Raw genomic sequence first — 19,478 nt, forward strand, 5'->3', positions numbered from 1 at the left:
GACTTTAGAACATTTGCAAGACCATGATGGGAAAATTTCTGCTTTCGATAAAAGCACCGTGCAATAAATAAAGAAAACCAAGTCATTTTGAGCTTCCATTATGAAGAGTTACTTGAGTGTTCTGGGAAATAACTAAAATACATGCCCGCGGCCAGGTTTAACATTTTCACAAACAAGTTTGGCAGGTCCCAAAGAATCAGTATAAGATAACCTAGAACCAAATGCATAAGCAGGTGGTCTATGAACACAAGAAAAATTAACGCGACACATATCCTGCAGTAACTTTGATGCAAGGACGATAATCCAACTTCGCATTATTAAGACGGGGCTATGTATCAAAAAACGGGGCCATGAAGTTCAAAAATACACAGAAAGTTTCACTGCAGTTCAACACCCAAACATACTTGGTGAGAAAATACACCCCGCAATCAACATGACTGAGGATGGGTTTTCATTTTCCTAAATAATCATATATTTGGACAGATACATACGTTAACCAAGTTCTCAACAATCCTAGTAAACAAAATATCTTCAGGTTCATGCCCCCTCTCTTCTTCTCCATATGCTGCCAGAACCTGTAAACAATTGGTGTTCACAAAAATGATCATAAGATTAGGTCACTCATATAGTCACATTGCTGGTAATAACTAGTGCTGTAAACAATTGATGTTCACAAAATGGATACTGAGACAGTGTGAACAGAAGTGGATAATGAAATTGGTTGGCTCTTAAATCATAGCCATATTACTCATATGTAGCTGCAGCAGGTTATAATGAGATCACACTGCTGATGATATGGTTACTGCTCTTACGCTTGGTAGGAATCTACTAATTGCAAATTGCACCAGGCAAGTCAAATATGCAAGAAATGATAACATTGATATCAACACAGAGACTGCCAGGTTAGAAGTTGTGTGACTGAAAAATGTTAACTGAGACAGTTGTAAGAAGTTGTGCCTTTATTGCCTATACTGGCATTATTTGTACCTTCATTATTGAGTGGGCAATGTGAGCTCAACCAATACGTGGAATCCGCACTTGCGCATCTTGTGCCCGGATGTTCTTAATCAGTTCCTTGAAAGATTCAGGTATGTATTGGTACTCGTGGAACATGAGTCCTTTAGACCTACATATGTTGAGCAAGAGAAGGACAACCGAAATTAGAATTAAACATGCATCCATTCATTGCGGTGGATACTGATGAGGTGCATCGATCTCTGCTAGGAAGGGAACTGAGGAAGGAAAACATACCACTCAGGAGTATGGCAGTAGGTCATGAGATGATCAGCAATGGTGTAGGGGCGCACAGATGGGCGTATCCTGTCCTTCCCATCATGTATTTTGCAGGACTCGGCTAAGCGCTCGGACAAACCAGTCCCCAGCGAATGCAACACAATGGGGTCCCATGGCCGAAACAGACAGGCATCGGTCACCGCTGAGAAACAGCGCGCGGTCGCCTAAGGTGTTCACCGGGATAAGCTTACACCGCTGGCTGCTCAGATGCACTTCATAGAGCCTGAAGACTGCCCGTCCCGACCAGTCCATCTCCTTTGTACCAGGAGCTGGGTGCCGGACGACGAGCAGCATCCTTCCACCAGACTCCACGAGTAGAAAATCGCTATGCAGGCGATCAGCAAAATATGGAGCATGAGCAACCACCACAGAATTCTCGAGGGGTTCCTGTCTGGGAGTGGGAGGAGGGTATAGCTGCAGGATCTCGTGTGAAGACAGGGTGGTGGCGTAGAGCTTTCCTTGGAAGGACAAGGTATTCCAAACATAAAGACCTCGGTGGAGAACCTCCCAGTCTGAATCCGGGTCGGCGCCGAGCACCACACTTGTGCAGAGGAACCAGACCACCACGGCAATGGAGGTCGCCGAGGACGCGCTGCTGCATATCGCGGCGCTCATGTCGAGCAGCTTCATCCGCCTGACTGCCGCGTGGTACACGGGGGCGAGGGGCGGGAAATCGACCACGACGCGCGTGAAGGGATGCAGCACGCGGACCTCGGTGGTGCGCTTGTGCACGAGGATGAGGAGTCCGTCGGTGAAGCCAACGATCCTGTGTCCCCGGAGCTCCGGGAGGAGGACGTGGAGGCGCCTGGCCGTGCGCGTATGGAAGAAGACGATCTCGCAGGCATCGTCTGGGCGGACGGCGTCGCCGTCACAGAGATCGACCCAGCCGCGCGGGCGTAGGCGGGGATCCCGCAGAGTGGGGTCGCGCGCCGTGGGCGTGCAGGCGCGCCAGCCGGAGCAGACGGCGCGGAAGGCGATGTAATCAACCACGTCGCCGTCGCCGTCGCCGTCGCCGGCCAGGAGCCGGCAGGTGATGAGGCCAACTATGTCGGTGGGCAGGGACGCCCAGCCGCCGATTACTTGCGCCCGCGCAGGGCGCTTGCACGCGGCGAGCGTTGTCAAGGTGGCACCTTTTCGCTTCCTTCCCGCCGCCCCGGCCGGAGCAAGAGCGGGCAATTTCCTCCCCATCGCTCGCGGATTCCTTCTTCAAATCGAATCAAATCACAGGCTGGGCTTGGTTGACTCTTCTCCGTACCGCCCCCGCTAGCTATTTTATACAGGCCACTGCTCGGACCTCGAGATCGACTCGGATTGAGAAGAAATCCCACTCCCAGGATCGGCACTGATTCCTTCTTCAAATCGCGCCGTGTCTCCGGAAAGGAAAACCAGAGAGGGGAGGATTACGATTTAGGCCCCGCTTGGATTGTCGGTTTGCACCCAAATACATCTGTAAACAATACAGGCCTCCGGCCGTCGTTTTGATGCTGGGAGGAAATAACACCACGGCCGGTAATATACACCTGTAGAATTAATCCGGTTGTACGTATAAATTTACGCCTAATCCAAGCGGGGCCCGAAACAACCTTTTTTTTAGGGGTCGGCCGGGAACAACCTGACGAGGCCGCCGGTGTTGGGTGAGAAGATGGAAGCACGCCGCCGCGGATCAGCCGCGGAGCACTCGCCCTTCTGTAACACACGGTTACAACTAGGTTGGAACATGGGAGATTTTTTCAACTGAAGAAGACGGAGTTGGGTGTGACGCCTTCGAGCTCAGCCAGCAAGGCGTTGACATAAAAAGGTTTGGCATATTTTTTTTTGCAGGGTAAAAAAAAGTTTCATTCCACTCCATAATGATAGGGTTACAATCTCAAGCCACCAAATCGTCATAATCAGGGGCGGAGCTGGAGCAAATGTTACCCGATGCACCACTTTAACTAAGGAGTAAAATTTTCAAGCAGCGATGCATTGAATAAGAGTTTGTTTCACAGCTTCTAGCACATTTTATCGGATGTAATAGAAGGCAGTGAGTAAAAACAGAATGTAGCTATCAAAATGTTTACTATAATGCTAAAAAAAGGGGCAAAATTACTTGAAAAGGTTCTCTTGCATTTGGAAATTCCAGAATACATCCTCCGACAGCAGGGCACAATAATGTACAAGATAAAAACGGAATTAAACTTTCTAGTAGAACATAATAAAATGTCCAAATGAAAGTATTTAAATGGCTAAAAAATTGGAAATTACCTTTAGTACGTTTGATCAATTTTCTCTTGCCCGGATGATATTGAATCTCCTATTCCCTATTTATGTGTTCCGGAACATCCTGTGCTGATGCTTTCTTTTGAGAATAAATGAAATATAACCTAATTAGAAGTTATAGTATTTGTATTTGACAATGAATGAAATATAACCTAATTAGAATTCAGAAGTTATAACCCTAGAAAATGTATGATGCTTTGTCAAAACATAGTGGTTTATTCTATTTGTTACTAGTTTATACATAACGGACTAATCATTGCAGTTTGTAAACGAAATTAGGAACGGCAAGATAAAGGTGTTACCATTGTGGCCTTTGATACGCATGGAAACGAAGATTCAAGATCGGAAAGGTTGCCAAATTACGGAGCGTTGGACCGGCCGACGGCGTGCGGCGTCGTTCGCGTGCATCGCGTCATCACCAGAGGACTCGGGGTCCGTAGCCTGCGGCCGTGCGGCGGCCGTCGGCCGGTGCCCTGCCGCCGCCGCCTGTGTACGCAAGGGCGAGCGTATGGAGGGGCCGGATCTGTACGCCACAGACCTGATCGATGGATGGATTTTTTTTTAGTTTTTTTATAAGTGGAGGAAGTTGGATCGATTAGGCTACGAGAGGGGGAGGTGCGTATGCTCGCGTTTTCCGCACTGGCCCAACACGGTAACGCAGCAGGCCGGAGGAGTGGCTGAATAGGGCCGACCCTGATGCACTGCTCTTGGGCCAACCTGATGCACTGGGCCTTCGTAATTGATAAGTACTACTAGCAAATATTTGGACCCGTATTCCTGTGCATACGGGACGGCCCAATGGGCTCCGCCCCTGGTCATAACACAGCACGGAGGAGTCGAATTCAACCACGCCGTAGTACAAGCATCGGTACGGCTATAAAAAGCGAGTTGATGTGCTACCCTATTTTGATCTCTAGTAATCTTAATGAAACAAACTCTCGATCAACCATAAGAGCTTTAACCTCAGCATCTAAGTGACCGTAGGTCGATCTGACCAAAGTGTTTCCTTCAAGAGTGGTCAGGGCATTTATAGAATCTGATTGGACAATGACAGGCTTGTCCGAGTGCTGAATAGCCAAGGCCATACCTTGCATCGACACATGGATCTTTGCTTCTAAGGCGTTATTATAGTTGAAGATGTATCTGTAGGTATTGAAGATCAACTTACCATTCTCACTCTGAAGTACCATCCCAGCGGACGCGCGCCCGTCGTGAACCGAGAAGGATCCGTCCACAGAAAGCGCCACCCATCCTGTCGGTGGCTGAGGCCAATGCTTGACGGGAGTATGATAGGTATTGTTCTTACAAGTCTGGCTGCACACATCAGACACCATCTTCCCCTTTATAATCTCCTCCATGCTATACTTCTTGACAAGATTCAAAGTTCTATAATAGTTGTCCAGATAATCAACTGTTGCCTGCACTGAGCACTCACCCTTTCCATGCGTTCTGTCATCGTGTAGCTGCCAAATCCGTCATATAGTCATAATTACAAGGTCTCTTACATGTTCATCTATAAATTTTCATAAAAAAATATGACAATGTGTGGCATGCACACACATAAAAAAGAAAAAAATGATGTGTGAATATTCATTTAGGTCATTTTATTTTTGCACAAGTCACATATGGTCATATTTGGAATAAAATTTTGTAGATGCACATTGCTTCTTCCTACGATCCCTAATTATTCTCGCATCCCCATCGCTAGTTCCACCAATCCATCTCTCGCACGCGGCTAAGTGAGTGTTATAATTGATAGAGTACTCCCTCCGTAAACTAATATAAGAGTGTTTAGATTACTACTTTAGTGATCTAAATGCTTTTATATTAGTTTACAGAGGGAGTACGTTTTTACAGCACCCAGGTCACGTAGATCATGCAAAAGCCAGGGTCAACTGACCAAACTACAGGACCAAAATATCACACTGACAGCTCCAGGGGCACTGCCACCCAAATATCACTACAGGAACGGGTTTAAACACTAGAGAACTTCATGATCAGCATCCTGCAGAGAATTTGATTTCACTAAAATTTTGTGCTGAGATCCCGTAGTACCGGACACTCATTCCTTGGATCGATCGTCTACACCTCATAAACCATCACCCCAGACGTTGTTCATCTTCACGGCAATGGTGAGGTGGCGCAGAAAACATATGTGGCGATTAGGAAGAGTTTGGGGAAAGTTCAGGCCCAGCTAGGCTTGTTGCACAACACATGCTAGCAGGTGGCAGCGCAGCTGGATTTCAAATTCTCAATTCACGAGTCGTTGGCACATCACATTGCGGCCATAACAGAGGCGATAAGAGAAAATTATGGGTTCCAACTTCCAAAGCACTCAGTCGGAGGATGACATAGAGCTTGAGCAGATATACTCATAAGCACTGAAAATGATCTGCTCACCAAAATCCTCAAGTGTGCACTAATTTTGAAGCGTGAGTGCCCAGGTTGTACGTGCAGTATTTTTAGGACAAACGACTACGCAAAGCTGATCCATGATGCTTCACGCGCCGGGACACCAAAATCTATGCAGCGATTTGCTCATCCATAAAGAAGTAATTTCATCTAATCACCATCAGAAGAGGGCCGAGTGTAATCATCAACTGATACCATTTTGGATTCCCGGAGGCAAACAATGTGGCAAGGCGTAGAGGCGATGGTCTCATGAACGGTAGATCCAGTGATTGATCATTTCGCCTGGTGTATTTAGTTTGCTCTACCGTGGAGAAACTGAAGTACTCCTAGCATGCAAATTCCGCCAGTTCCGTGTCAGCACAGCGAGGCCTTCCCCCTCCCTTCTTCCCTCGATGGATGAAGCAGTTACGTTACGTTTGCAACGCGACGCCATCCATGTTGACATGTTGCCTCTTCCTTGACGCCTTCCACAAACCGAGGTACCCAACCCTCCCTACTCGACACTGGCAGCCTAAGCAAACGCGAAGGCACGCAAGAACCAGCCATCCAGCAATACAAAACCACCACCACCCCGCAAGCACGCACAAAACGCCTAGCCCTCCTCCATCAAGAATCCTCTGCGCACGTTCCTTCGTCTCGCACATGCATCTCTAGCTGGCTAGCTAGTTTATTTGATTACAAATATCCATCCAGATCCAATCCAATCACGCACAACAATCGATCATGGCAGCTGCTCCTTCTGCCTCTGCCGTTTCCGTCAGGCAGAGGACTGCCGCGGCAGCATCGCCGCTGCTCCAGGATCAGCAGCAAGAAAAGCATGAAGCTGTTGATCCGGTGCCACCGCCGCCGCCGCGATCGACGCTGTACCAGGCGCTGACGTCGACGGCGAGCCTGGCCAACCTGCTCCCCACGGGCACGGTGCTGGCTTTCCAGCTGCTCGCGCCGACCTTCACCAACCACGGCGCCTGCGACGCCACCACGGCGCTGCTCACGCGGATCCTCCTCGCCGTCCTCGCGCTCTCCTGCCTCCTCGCCTCCTTCACCGACTCCCTCAAGGGCCCCGACGGCCGCGTCTACTACGGCGTCGCCACCCTCAGGGGCCTCTGGCTGCTCGACTACCCGCCCGGCGCGCCCACGCCGCCGGACACGTCCAGGTACAGGCTGGCACCAATCGACGCCGTGCACGCGGCGCTGTCGGTGGCCGTGTTCGGGGTGGTGGCGGCCAGAGACAAGAACGTTGTGCGGTGCTTCTACGGCCCGTCGCCGGCGAGAGAGACGGAGCAGGTGCTGGACATCGTGCCGCTCGGCGTCGGCGTGCTCTGCAGCTTGCTCTTCGTCGCGTTCCCCACCAGGCGGCACGGCATCGGCTACCCTGTCACCAACGGCGCCGCTGGCAGCAGCACCTGAATAAACTAAACTTACCCGCGTATTACAAAGCTCAAGAATTACTCTGGTTACACTAGTACTCCTACTAACTTAAGAGCATTGTATCATTCTATCATTTCGATTTCTTGCTTATTTGCCTGTGGGATGTAAACGATCCGACGATATATTCTACACACAAAAGATCTGTTATCTTCCAACTCCTTTTGTGGGTATTATTCTCCATTTAATGATGAGTAAAATGCATGCATGTTTCTATTTTTCAGAGTGTCGATCCGGTCCTAATTCTTTCAAAATGCATGCCTGCTACTAAATCTTTTTAAGTTGTTCACCCGATCTCTTAATTCCATCCGACCACCGCTGACCAGCTTGCATGGTGCTTTGACCGCCGCCACGTGGATTGAAGGGCAAAGGCTGGATTACGACGTGTTACATATTTGCAAAAGAACCCTCGAACCCTAATTCCTTCTCAGACGCAGTCCTTTCCTCCTCCACACCCCTCTCTGGCGAAACAGGGGCGGTTGATGGCAAAGGCGCTGCTTCGATAAGAAGAGGCGGTCATCGCAGGCGGTTGTGCGGCGGCGGCCCCGCTAGGATGGCGCTCATGCTGCGGCGACCCGGAGATCCTCCTCACGACATGGTCAATGCCCGTAACCCTAACACTTGATGCTACTCTTTCATTCCTCTTTTTTCCGATTTAGGCCAAATCCATGGTAGATGTTGACCGAATCCTTGTAATCTAGGACTACAAGAGGAGCTTTTCACCGTAGAAATAAACTATGCTGGATTTTTTTTGCGGATTTGGCAAGTCGGAGACATATGTTAATGGCAAAGTTGCTCCATTTGATGGTTGTGAATTAGATACATGGTCTCCTCTCTGGTCACTGATTTTATGCAACAATTAGGATATGACCAATCAAAGATCGTTTTGCACTGGTTGCTCCTTGGAAAGAATCTAGATGATGGACTCTTGATTATGGACTATGACACTGACACATTGCACATGGCAGCGGTTGTTCCAAAGTTTCAGTATTTTAAGTTGTTTGTGGACCACAAAGATATGACATTTGACAATGTAATTGAAGGTATCCATGTTAGTAGTACACATGATCTCCCTTTTTTACTAAGCCCAAAGTCCCATGGCTTTCACACTGGAATTAGGAGCTATCCTAGGTTTAAGGTGAAAACTTATAAAGGTAGACTTAACCAATGTCATGCAGGCAACAACAATGAAGGGAGTAACAGTGTTCCACCAATGGCCCAAAGTGTTGGATATGAGCTGAGAAGAAGCAGAAGAAAACTTGTGGTAGAAGAAGAAACCTCCAATGAAAATGACTGTGACAGTGACGACGGTGAATGGGATTCAGACTGGGTTGACTCTGGCAATGAAGTAGGTAAAGATGATGATGATCTCTATGAAAAATGGTTAGATGAGAAATTTGAGCAGAAAAAAGAAGAGATCTAAATGGCAGAAGGACAATAACTATGATTCGGATGAGTTGCAAGCGCTGCAAGATTCAAAGCTTGAAGATAGTGATTCAGCAAAGTAAGTGCAAGTAGTTGATGCTCAAGGAGAAAAAAATGAAGAAGAAAGTGAAACTCAAAAGGTGGATGCTAGAGAACATGAAAGATGTGAATTTTCACATAGGCATGGTGTTTTGATTGTGATTGAACTTAGAGTAGCATTCAAGAGTACATTATCAAACAAGGAGTGCAAATACACATTACAAAAAAAATGATAGGTGGAGGATAAGGGCATGATGTGTTGGAGATTGTCCCTGGTTCCTGTTTGCTGCACCTGATTGTAGGACCAAAGCATGGGTTGTGAAGACATATGTGGGACAATATACATGTGAAAGAGAATGGGCACTGAAGCAATTCACAACAAGATATCTAGCTGGCAAGTATTTGGAGACATTTAGAGCAGATGAGAAGATGTCATTAAAGAACTTTGTCAGGCTTGTTCAGTTTGATTACAATATGCTTCCTACTAGAAGCAAGATAGCAAGAGCAAGAAGGATTGCACTAAAGCAAATTATGGAGATGAACTAGAACAAAACAATTTAATATGGGACTTTGCAGCTAAAATCAGAAGGTCAAATCCTGAAAGTATCATGTTTGTGAATGCAAAGGATGGACTGTTTGAGAACTTCTATATGTCCTTAGATGCATGCAAGAGGTTTTTTTACTAGCTTGGGGTCATTATATGCAATGATGGGTGTCTCACTAAGAACACGTATGGTGGAGTGATGTTGACCATTGTTGGAGTTCATACTAATGATTATATCTTTCCCATTGCAATTGCCATAGTCGAAGTGGAATATACTGACACATACATGGAAGTGGTTTCTAAACACATTGAAGGAGGATCTATGCATAGATAACACATCCCCATGGACACTAATGAGTGATAGGCAAAAGGTATTGATACGTCTCCATCGTATCTACTTTTCCAAACTCTTTTGCCCTTGCTTTGAACTCTAACTTGCATGATTTGAATGGAACTAACCCGGACTGACGTTGTTTTCAGCAGGATTGCCATGGTGATATTTTTGTGCAGAAATAAAAGTTCTCAGAATGAACTGAAAATTCACAGAGATGATTTTTGGAATTAATAAAAAATATTGGTGAAAGAATCAAGTGAAGGGGGCCCACACCCTGGCCACAAGGGTGGGGGCGCGCCCTTCGTCCTTGTGGGCCCCTGGACCTCCACCGACCTCAACTCCAACTCCATATAGTCACGTTCGGGGAGAAAAAATTAGAAAGAAGGACTCATCGCGTTTTACGTTACGGAGCCACCGCCAAGCCCTGTTCTTCCTCAGGAGGGCATATCTGGAGTCCGTTCGGGGCTCCAGAGAGGGGAAATCATCGCCATCGTCATCATCAACCATCCTCCATCACCAATTTCATGATGCTCACCGTTGTGCGTGAGTAATCCCATCGTAGGCTTGCTGGACCATGATGGGTTGGATGGGATTTACCATGTAATCGAGTTAGTTTTGTTAGGGTTTGATCCCTAGTATCCACTATGTTCTAAGATTGATGTCGCTATGACTATGCTTAATGCTTGTCACTAGGGCCCGAGTGCCATTGAGGGAGTCCTGGATTAGGGGGTCTCCGGACAGCTGGACTATATCCTTTGGCCGGACTGTTGGACTATGAAGATGCAAGTTTGAAGACTTCGTCTCATGTCCGGATGGGACTCTACTTGGCGTGGAAGGCAAGCTAGGCAATACGGATATGTATATCTCCTCCTTTGTAACCGACCTTGTGTAACCCTAGCCTCCTCCGGTGTCTATATAAACCGGAGGGTTTTAGTCCGTAGGACAACATACAATGATACCATAGGTTAGCTTCTAGGGTTTAGCCTCTTTAATCTCGTGGTAGATCAACTCTTGTAATACTCATATCATCAAGAACAATCAAGCAGGACGTAGGGTATTACCTCCATCGAGAGGGCCCGAACCTGGGTAAACATCATGTCCCCTGCCTCCTGTTACCATCTGCCTTAGACGCACTGTTCGGGACCTCCTACCCAAGATCCGCCGGTTTTGACACCGACATTGGTGCTTTCATTGAGAGTTCCACTGTGTCGTCACTGTAAGGCTTGATGGCTCCTTCAATCATCACTAGCGATACGGTCCAGGGTGAGGCTTTCCTCCTCGGACAGATCTTCGTATTCGGCGGCTTCGCACTGCGGGCCAATTCGTTTGGCCATCTGGAGCAGACCGAAAGCTACGCCCCTGGCCATCAGGTCAGATTTGGAAACTTGAACTACATGGCCGACATCCACGAAGACTTGATCTTCGACGGATTCGAGCCCATGTCGGACGTGCCGCACAGTCGCAACGAGCATGACATAACTCTGCCCTCGGACAGTATTCGGGGGATCGCATCCGCAACTACTCTGGTCGTTAGCCCAGAGAAATCACGCCATCCGAGAGCGGAGGGATAGACCCCGCCATGGAGGCCGCATTCTCAATCGCGATAGAGCCAAATACTGACTTCACCCCTTATGAGAACCGTGTCTCCGAACCACTGGATTCATCTCCGGCCATGGACTCCGAGCCGCTCACATCCGTGCCCGTCGAATCCGACTGGGCGCCGATCATGGATTTCACCTCCGCGGATATCTTTCAGCACTCACCTTTCGGAGATGTGCTAAATTCATTAAGGTCTCTCTCCCTGTCAGGAGAACCTTGGCCGAACTATGTCCGGCTAGAATGGGATGCGGACGACGAAGAAATTCGCTGCCCACCCACCACCCACTTAGTAGCCACTGTCGACGACTTAACCGACATGCTTGACTTCGACTCCAAAGACTTCGACGGTATGGACGACGAAGCCGGAGACAAATAGGAACCACCACCCTCAAGGCGATGGACCGCCACCTCATCATATGATATATACATGGTGGATACCCCCAAGGAAGGCAATGGCGACGAGACAGCAGAGGATGACCCCTCCAAGAAGCAAACCAAGCGCCGACGTCACTGGCGCCGCTCTAAGTCCCGCCACAGCAAGAGCAGTGATACCGGCACATGAGATAATAACACTACAGATAGCGCCGAAGACAACAACAATACCCTCCAGCACAGTGTAGAGCTAGAGGACGGACAAGCTAGCCCTCCAGAGTGGGCAGCAGATGGAGAAATGGAGGAGGACAATTACATGCCTCTCTCCGAAGACGAGGCGAGCCTTGGCGACGACGAGTTTATCGTGCCTGAGGACCCCGTCGAGCAAGAGCGCTTCAAGCACCGGCTTATGGCCACGGCAAATAGCCTGAAGAAAAAACAGCAACAACTTCAAGCTGATCAAGACTTGCTAGCAGACAGGTGGACCGAAGTCTTTGCGTCTGAGGAGCATGACCTCGAGCGCCCGTCCAAGAGTTACCCAAAACGCAGGTTGCTACCTCACCTCGAGGAGGAAGCATTGAAACCTCATTCACCAGTGTATGATGCGGCTGACCGGCCACTATGCGGCCAAACCAGAGAGGCGTTTCAGCCTACAGTTCAGACCGCACCCCGTAGCCACTCAGTCAAAAATACTAAGGCCCGGGGCAACACAGAGGACCTGCGAGACATCTTGGACAATAAGGCAAAAATCGCAAGGTTAATATACGGGACACGGGCACGCGCGCCCACACGGGACGATGATCATCGCGCCGAATACACCAAGAGTAAATCCGGCCGGGCCGAATACAACACACAAGACTCATACGAACTACGTCGGGATATAGCCTGGCACAGAGGCGCCGCACACCCCCTATGCTTCACTGATGAAGTTATGAATCATGAATTCCCGGAGGGTTTCAAACCCGTAAATATCGAATCATACGATGGCACAACAGATCCCGCTGTATGGATTGAGGATTTCCTCCTTCACATCCACATGGCTCGCGGCGATGATCTACATGCCATCAAGTACCTCCCACTAAAACTCAAAGGACCAGCTCGGCATTGGATGAATAGCTTGCCAGCAGATTCCGTCGGCAGTTGGGAGAATCTGGAAGACACATTTCTTGACAACCTCTAGGGCACTTATGTGCGGCCACCGGATGCTGATGACTTGAGCCACATAACCCAACAGCGAGGGGAATCGACCAGACAATTCTGGACACGGTTCCTAACTAAGAAAAATCAAATTGTAGACTGTCCGGATGCAGAGGCCCTAGCGGCATTCAAGCATAACATCCGCGACGAGTGGCTCGCCCGCCACCTCGGCCAGGAGAAGTCGAAGTCTATGGCAGCCCTCACGACACTCATGACCCGCTTTTGCGCGGGCGAGGACAGTTGGCTGGCTCACAGCAACAACACATCAAAGAATCCGGATACCTCGGATACCAAAGATGTTAATGGTAGGCAACGTCGTAATAGACCAAAGCGCCGCAATAACAGCGATAACACCAAAGATACAGCAGTCAATGCCGGATTCAGAGGCTCTAGATCCGGTCAGCGGAAAAAGCCATTCAAAAGAAATACTCTGGCTCCGTCCAGTCTAGATCGCATACTGGATCGCTCGTGTCAAATCCACGGCACCCCCGACAAGCCAGCCAATCACACCAACAGAGAATGCTGGGTGTTCAAGCAGGCCGACAAGTTAAATGCCGAAAACAAGGATAAGGGGCTGCATAGCTATGATGAGGAGGAGCCCTGTCCGCCGAACACAGGAGGACAGAAGGGGTTACCCCCACAAGTGAAGATGGTGAACATGATATACGCAACCCATATCCCAAGAGGGAGCGGAAGCGTGCACTAAGGGACGTCTATGCGATGGAGCCCGTCGCCCCAAAGTTCAACCCATGGTCTGCTTGCCTGATCACCTTCGATCGCAGGGATCACCCCACTAGCATCCGTCATGGAGGATCCGCCGCACTAGTCCTAGACCCCATCATTGATGGATTTCACCTCACTCGAGTCCTTATGGACGGTGGTAGCAGCCTGAACCTGCTTTATCAGGATACAGTGCGAAAATGGGTATCGATCCCTCGAGGATCAAACCCAGCAAAACCACCTTTAAAGGTGTCATCCCATGTGTAGAGGCCCATTGCATAGGCTCAATCACACTGGAAGTGGTCTTTGGATCACCGGATAACTTTCGAAGCAAAGAATTAATCTTCTACATCGTCCTGTTTCGTAGTGGCTATCATGTACTGCTCGGACGGACAACATTTGTAAAATTCAATGCAGTGCCGCATTATGCGTACCTCAAGCTCAAGATGCCAGGACCTCGCGGGGTCATAACAGTAAATGGAAACACAGAACGCTCGCTCCATACGGAAGAGCACACTACGGCCCTTGCAGCAGAGGCACAAAGTAGCTTGTTCAGGCAGACCACTCATTCGGGGTCACAACCCCTGGACACCTTCAAGTGAGTCCGGAACAAGCTGCAACAGGATCGCCTGGCACGATCAGAGCTCGCCTAACAATCCGACCCCCTTCCTAGTCCCAGTGAAGCGACAAAATATGTGCCGCGCGTACATAACTACGCATTGAAAATACCATGGGCATAGGCGGGGGCACAATCAGGACACGCCCCGCATTGTGGCTTAACCACACTAGGGGTTGTATACTCTGACATTCCTTTTCTCTTTCAGGGCCTAACTCTTTGGAAGCCCTTTCCGGCAGTACGATTGTCGGACACATTCTGGAAGTAACAACCAAGGCGGCAAGAAGCTAAGATGAACACGGGAACCGCCAGGTGGTCTCTAGTAATACTTGATATACCCGCTTTTCACTATTTATGCGTAGCTTGCCCTGGGATAGGACATTTCGAATTGTCCTACTTTATGCTTATTGCACTACTTGTACCAGTACGCTTCGACGTATTATTCAAACAACAATGCATATTATTAATTTGTCATTGCATTATTTAAGTCTTTCTCTTTCTCTTATATGTCCATTTACGACAATCCGCACCCGCACGTTCGGGTACGGTCAGTATGCCAGGGGCTCTCGTTTACCTCATAATACGGCGCGAGAAGTCCGAACACTTTCGACAGTGCGGCACCCCGAACTTCTAGCATTATATGCATCAACTCCGAATCATGTCTTTGGTCAAATGTTGGGTTACCCGGCTCCCACGCTTTGGTACCTTACGTTCCGCTATATCGGCTAAGGTAGCGTTGGGAGAACTACTGCGATTCTGTCCCGATTCTTCCGGACGAGCACCTCAGTAGAGAAAGCCAAAAACTGACTGTCATGATAAGGCGAGAGACTGGTCGCTGTTCGAGAGGTCTCAAGTCCTTAAAGACTTTTTCCGCTTCGGGCGAGGAGTCGGCCTTGTCCGGCTTAGGCGTGTATAGCGCCCCAAATTCGGCCCTCCGAATACCAGGGGCTTCGCCAAAAATTTAAAATCATAGACTTCTATGGCTAAGTGAGAGTGATAAAGCATTATAGTCCGATTGCCTGGTTCGTTGCGCTGAACACCTCCCTTGAAGGACCCAAAATTGGGGTAAAGAGTGTTCAGATTTATCCCCAACACCCCACTACTAGTTACATGGGGGTAGAAGCCGACGACTGACCAACTCTCAGATTTTATAAACGGCCGCACAAAAGGTAATATTTTAAATTAAGAAAGTTTTGCATGGCACAAAAGAACTCATTTCATATTACAGGATCACATGGGCATGTTCATTCAAAAATTACATCCTTGGCACACTCATCTGCCAGTAAGCGGGAACCCTTCAGGACACTTTCATAGTAATTCTCGGGGCAGCGATGCTCCTTGCCCTTCGGCGGCCCCTCCTTCACCAGCTTCACGGCGTCCAGCTTCGCCCAATGCACCTTCGCCCGGGCAAAAGCCCTGCGTGCACCCTCAATGCAGACGGACCGCTTGATGACTTCAAGCCGTGGGAAGGCTTCCACAAGCCGCCTCACCAGACCGAAGTAGCTGCCGGACAGGGGCTCGCCAGGCCACATCCGAACTATAAGGCCCCTCATGGCCTATTTGGCCGCCTTGTGAAGCTCGACCAACTGCTTCAGCTGGTCGCTCAAGGGCACGGGGTGTTCAGTCCCAATATATTGAGACCAGAACAACTTCTCCGTTGAGCTTCCCCCCTCAGCCCGGTAAAACTCCGCGGCATCTAGCACACTGCGGGGAAGATCCGCAAACGCTCCTGGAGAGCTCCGAACTCGGGTAAGAAAAAGGAAAGTCTCCTTCACATGCTTGCTTTGCATATTGAATGCCTTACCCGCTGCTATCTTCTTTGTCGCGTCATTCTCCTGGAGGGCCTGGTGGGCTTCGGCCTTGGCGCTCCAGACGCTTTCAAGCGCCTGCGCGAGTTCGGACTCTCGCGTCTTGGAGTCAAGCTCCAAGGACTCGTGCTTTTTGGCGAGAGCCTTGAGCTCTTGCTGCACCTCGCGCACTCGGGCTTCTTGTTTCTCCTGTTCAATGCGTTCTTTGGCTGCCTTGTCTTCGGCCTCGGACAATGCCTTCCTCAGGGTCTCCACCTCGGTCGTGGCCCCTGACAAATTCATGATGATCCTATTACTTTACACCTGAACTTCTTTTTAACTATATAGACAGGGGTATATCTTACCTTTGCTCTCTTCGAGCTGCCTCTTGGTAAGGCTGAGCTCGTCCTCGGGCCGCTTCAGGGCCTGCTTCAGCGCAGAGACCTCCGCAGTACGTGCGGCAGCGGCCAGCAGTGAAGCATTCACATACACATAGACATACTCTAGTTAGACTCCTGAGTTATCATTTGATCCTCTATTCGGCTTTTCTTCGCGAACGCCGAACAGAGCATCATGGCCTACTATCTATGCGGTAATATTTTCTTATATTTTGATTGCTTACCTCAAAGCCTGTTAAGAGGCTGGCGCAAGCTTCGGTCAGTCCATTTTTGGTGGACTGAACCTTCTATACCACCGCACTCATAATAGTGCGGTGCTCTTCATTGATGGAAGCGCTGTGAAGTGTTTCCAACAAGTTTTCCGGTGCCTCTGGTTGGACAGAGGACACCGGCACGGATGGTTGGCCCCCCTTAATGGGGGACCGCCTGCCGGAGTCCGGAACCATCGAAGGTTCCAGCGCAGTGTCTGGCTGGGGCCCGAACTCGAAGCCCGTAGGAGCCTCGCTCCCTTGGTACCCAGGGTCCGGGAGGTCATCGTGAGGCGCCCCCAGGATCACCTCCCCTTGGCTCGGTGCCTTTTGAGACAACACCTCGGCGTTGTCCGCAGGGCGAGGGGTGGAAACGGTCGGAGGAGAACCGCTGTTCATATCCGACGAGCCCAAAGAGCCGCTCGACGAGGGTATGTCGAGATGAGCTCGGGACGGACTGCATAATCATGTTCGGCATGAGTAAAGGCAGTACAATAAAACATACCATGAAGTACTATGGTGTCCGGACACTTACGACTTCGCCAGGGGCTTGTCCCTGGGTAGCCACTCGTCGCGCTGTCGGCGGCCGTTGTGGCACAGTCCGGAGGAAGGGTCCTTCCCTTCTTGGACCCTTCAGCCTCCCCGGATGGGTGGGCCCTCCTTTTCTTGTCTCCCCCGGCTGGGGGAGAACTTTTCTCCTCCTCCTCGTTTCCATGGGAGGAGTGCGCATCGGAGTCATTGTCCGATGACTCCGATACAACCTTGCGCCAGAGACCGCTTCGGGTCCCCGCGGCCTTCTTCTTGGTCTTCTTTTCCGGCACCTCGTAGGGTGCCGGAGTCAGCATCTTCGTCAGAAGAGCGACTGCAGGATCTTCGGGCAGCAGGGCTGGGCTATCAAGCTGCTCCGCCGTCTCTATCCAGTCCTGCACACAACTAAAACAGGGCAAATAAATACCCTGGGAGATATAAAAACCTACCGGATTGGCACGACGCTTTGCGCTGAGTCCGTGGTCCTCGGTGAGGGAGGGAGGCATCTCGACGCTCTTGAACAACACCCTCCAGACGTCCTCGTGCGTCGTGTCATAGAGCTCTCGCATCGTCTGGTGCTTGGCCGAGTCGAACTCCCACAAATTGGATGCCCGTCTTTGGCACGGAAGGATCCGGCGGAAGAGCATAACCTGGACCACATTGACAAGCTTGATTTTTCTGCTCATCATGTTCTGGATGCAGGTCTGGAGTCTGGTCAGCTCTACCGTAGAACCCCAGGACATGCCCTTCTTTTTCTAGGAGGTGAGCCGTGTGGGGATTCCGGATCGAAATTTGGGGGCCGCCACCCAGTTGGAGTCGTGCGGCTTGGTGATGTAGAACCACCCCAATTGCCACCCCTTTATGGTATCCACACAGGTGCCCTCGAGTCAGGTGACATTAGGCATCTTGCCCACCATGGCACCTCCGCACTCTGCTTGCTGGCCTGCAACCACCTTCGATTTGACATTGAAGGTTTTAGCCATAGGCCGAAGTGGGGCTTAATGCGGAGGAAGGCCTCGCACACGACGATAAACACCGAGATGTTGAGGATGAAATTGGGGGCCAGATCATGAAAATCCAGCCCGTAGTAGAACATGACCCCCAGACAAACAGGTGGAGAGGGAATCCCAGTCCACAAACGAAATGGGTAAGAAAAACTACCCTCTCATGGGGTTTGGGCGTTGGGACGATCTGCCCCGCATTCGGCAGCCGGTGCGTGATATCCGCAGCCAGGTATCCGGCTTCCCGTAACTCTTTGATGTTCTCCTTCGTGACGGAGGAGACCATCCACTTGCCTCCTACTCCAGACATGCTTGGAGTGGTTCGAGAAGAAGAACACGAGCTTGGGCGCTAGAGCTCGAGTGTGCAGGAATGGGTAAGCGAGGAGGAAGAAGGCATGGGTGAAAAAAGTAAATCTTTGTCCCTTTTATAAGGGCGGAAGAGGCGATGTGCCTCCCCACTTGCCTAGCAAATCCGCTTATTCCCCAGGTGTCGTGTTGATGGCGCGGTTGGGTTACCCACGTCTGTATTGATCAGAATCACGTGCTAAGGGGAACACGATCTCTGCTTTGACAAGACGTATCAAGAAAACCGCCTCGCGATATGTGTGGAGCTGGTTAAGAAAAGCGATTCAAATAAAAACCGGGCCATGGCATGATGTCATGCTGTCAAAACATGTCAACAGATTAGATTCGTGGAAATATTATTCTCTCTACGGTGGTATGTGGAACTTATTTTGCAGGGTCGGACACTATCCTTGTATTCAAAATCTTCAATGGTGTATTCGGAGGAGGAACCCGCCTTGCAATGCCGAAGACAACACTACGCGTCGGACTCATCGTCATTGAAGCCTGGTTCAGGGGCTACTGAGGGAGTCCTTGATTAGGGGGTCTCCAGACAGCCGGACTATATCCTTTGGCCGGACTATTGGACTATGAAGATACAAGTTTGAAGACTTCGTCTCGTGTCCGGATGGGACTCTACTTGGCGTGGAAGGCAAGCTAGGCAATACGGATATGTATATCTCCTCCTTCGTAACCGATCTTGTGTAACCCTAGCCACCTCCGGTGTCTATATAAACTGGAGGGCTTTAGTCTGTAGGACGACATACAATGATACCATAGGCTAGCTTCTAGGGTTTAGCCTCTTTGATCTCGTGGTAGATCAACTCTTGTAATACTCATATCATCAAGAACAATCAAGCAGGACGTAGGGTATTACCTCCATCGAGAGGGCCCGAACCTGGGTAAACATCGTGTCCCCTGTCTCCTGTTACCATCTGC

The 19,478-nt window shown here is 49.8% G+C and overlaps 2 protein-coding genes across 2 annotated transcripts; one reads left to right on the forward strand and one right to left on the reverse strand.

Moving 5' to 3' along the window:
• Positions 1–329: 329 nt before the first annotated feature.
• On the reverse strand, positions 330–2,827 carry LOC119327802. Its single transcript, XM_037600890.1, has 3 exons — positions 1,252–2,827; positions 988–1,126; positions 330–575 (listed from the first exon to the last, which is right to left on the reverse strand). The coding sequence occupies exon 1, from the start codon at positions 2,479–2,481 to the stop codon at positions 1,333–1,335; it is 1,149 nt and encodes a 382-aa protein (XP_037456787.1). The 5' UTR covers positions 2,482–2,827; the 3' UTR covers positions 330–575; positions 988–1,126; positions 1,252–1,332.
• Positions 2,828–6,479: 3,652 nt separating this feature from the next.
• Positions 6,480–7,607, forward strand: LOC119327401 (protein DMP3-like). The gene has a single exon (XM_037600509.1). The coding sequence runs from the start codon at positions 6,688–6,690 to the stop codon at positions 7,369–7,371; it is 684 nt and encodes a 227-aa protein (XP_037456406.1). The 5' UTR covers positions 6,480–6,687; the 3' UTR covers positions 7,372–7,607.
• The last annotated feature ends 11,871 nt before the right edge of the window (positions 7,608–19,478 follow it).

Source organism: Triticum dicoccoides, chromosome 7A, assembly GCF_002162155.2.
Source record: "Triticum dicoccoides isolate Atlit2015 ecotype Zavitan chromosome 7A, WEW_v2.0, whole genome shotgun sequence".
NCBI classification, from domain to species: Eukaryota; Viridiplantae; Streptophyta; class Magnoliopsida; order Poales; family Poaceae; genus Triticum; species Triticum dicoccoides.

Excerpts from the sequence above, each read along its gene's own strand:
- LOC119327802 (XM_037600890.1), bottom strand. The coding sequence starts at position 2,481 with ATGGGGAGGAAATTGCCCGCTCTTGCTCCGGCCGGGGCGGCGGGAAGG.
- LOC119327401 (XM_037600509.1), top strand. The coding sequence starts at position 6,688 with ATGGCAGCTGCTCCTTCTGCCTCTGCCGTTTCCGTCAGGCAGAGGACT.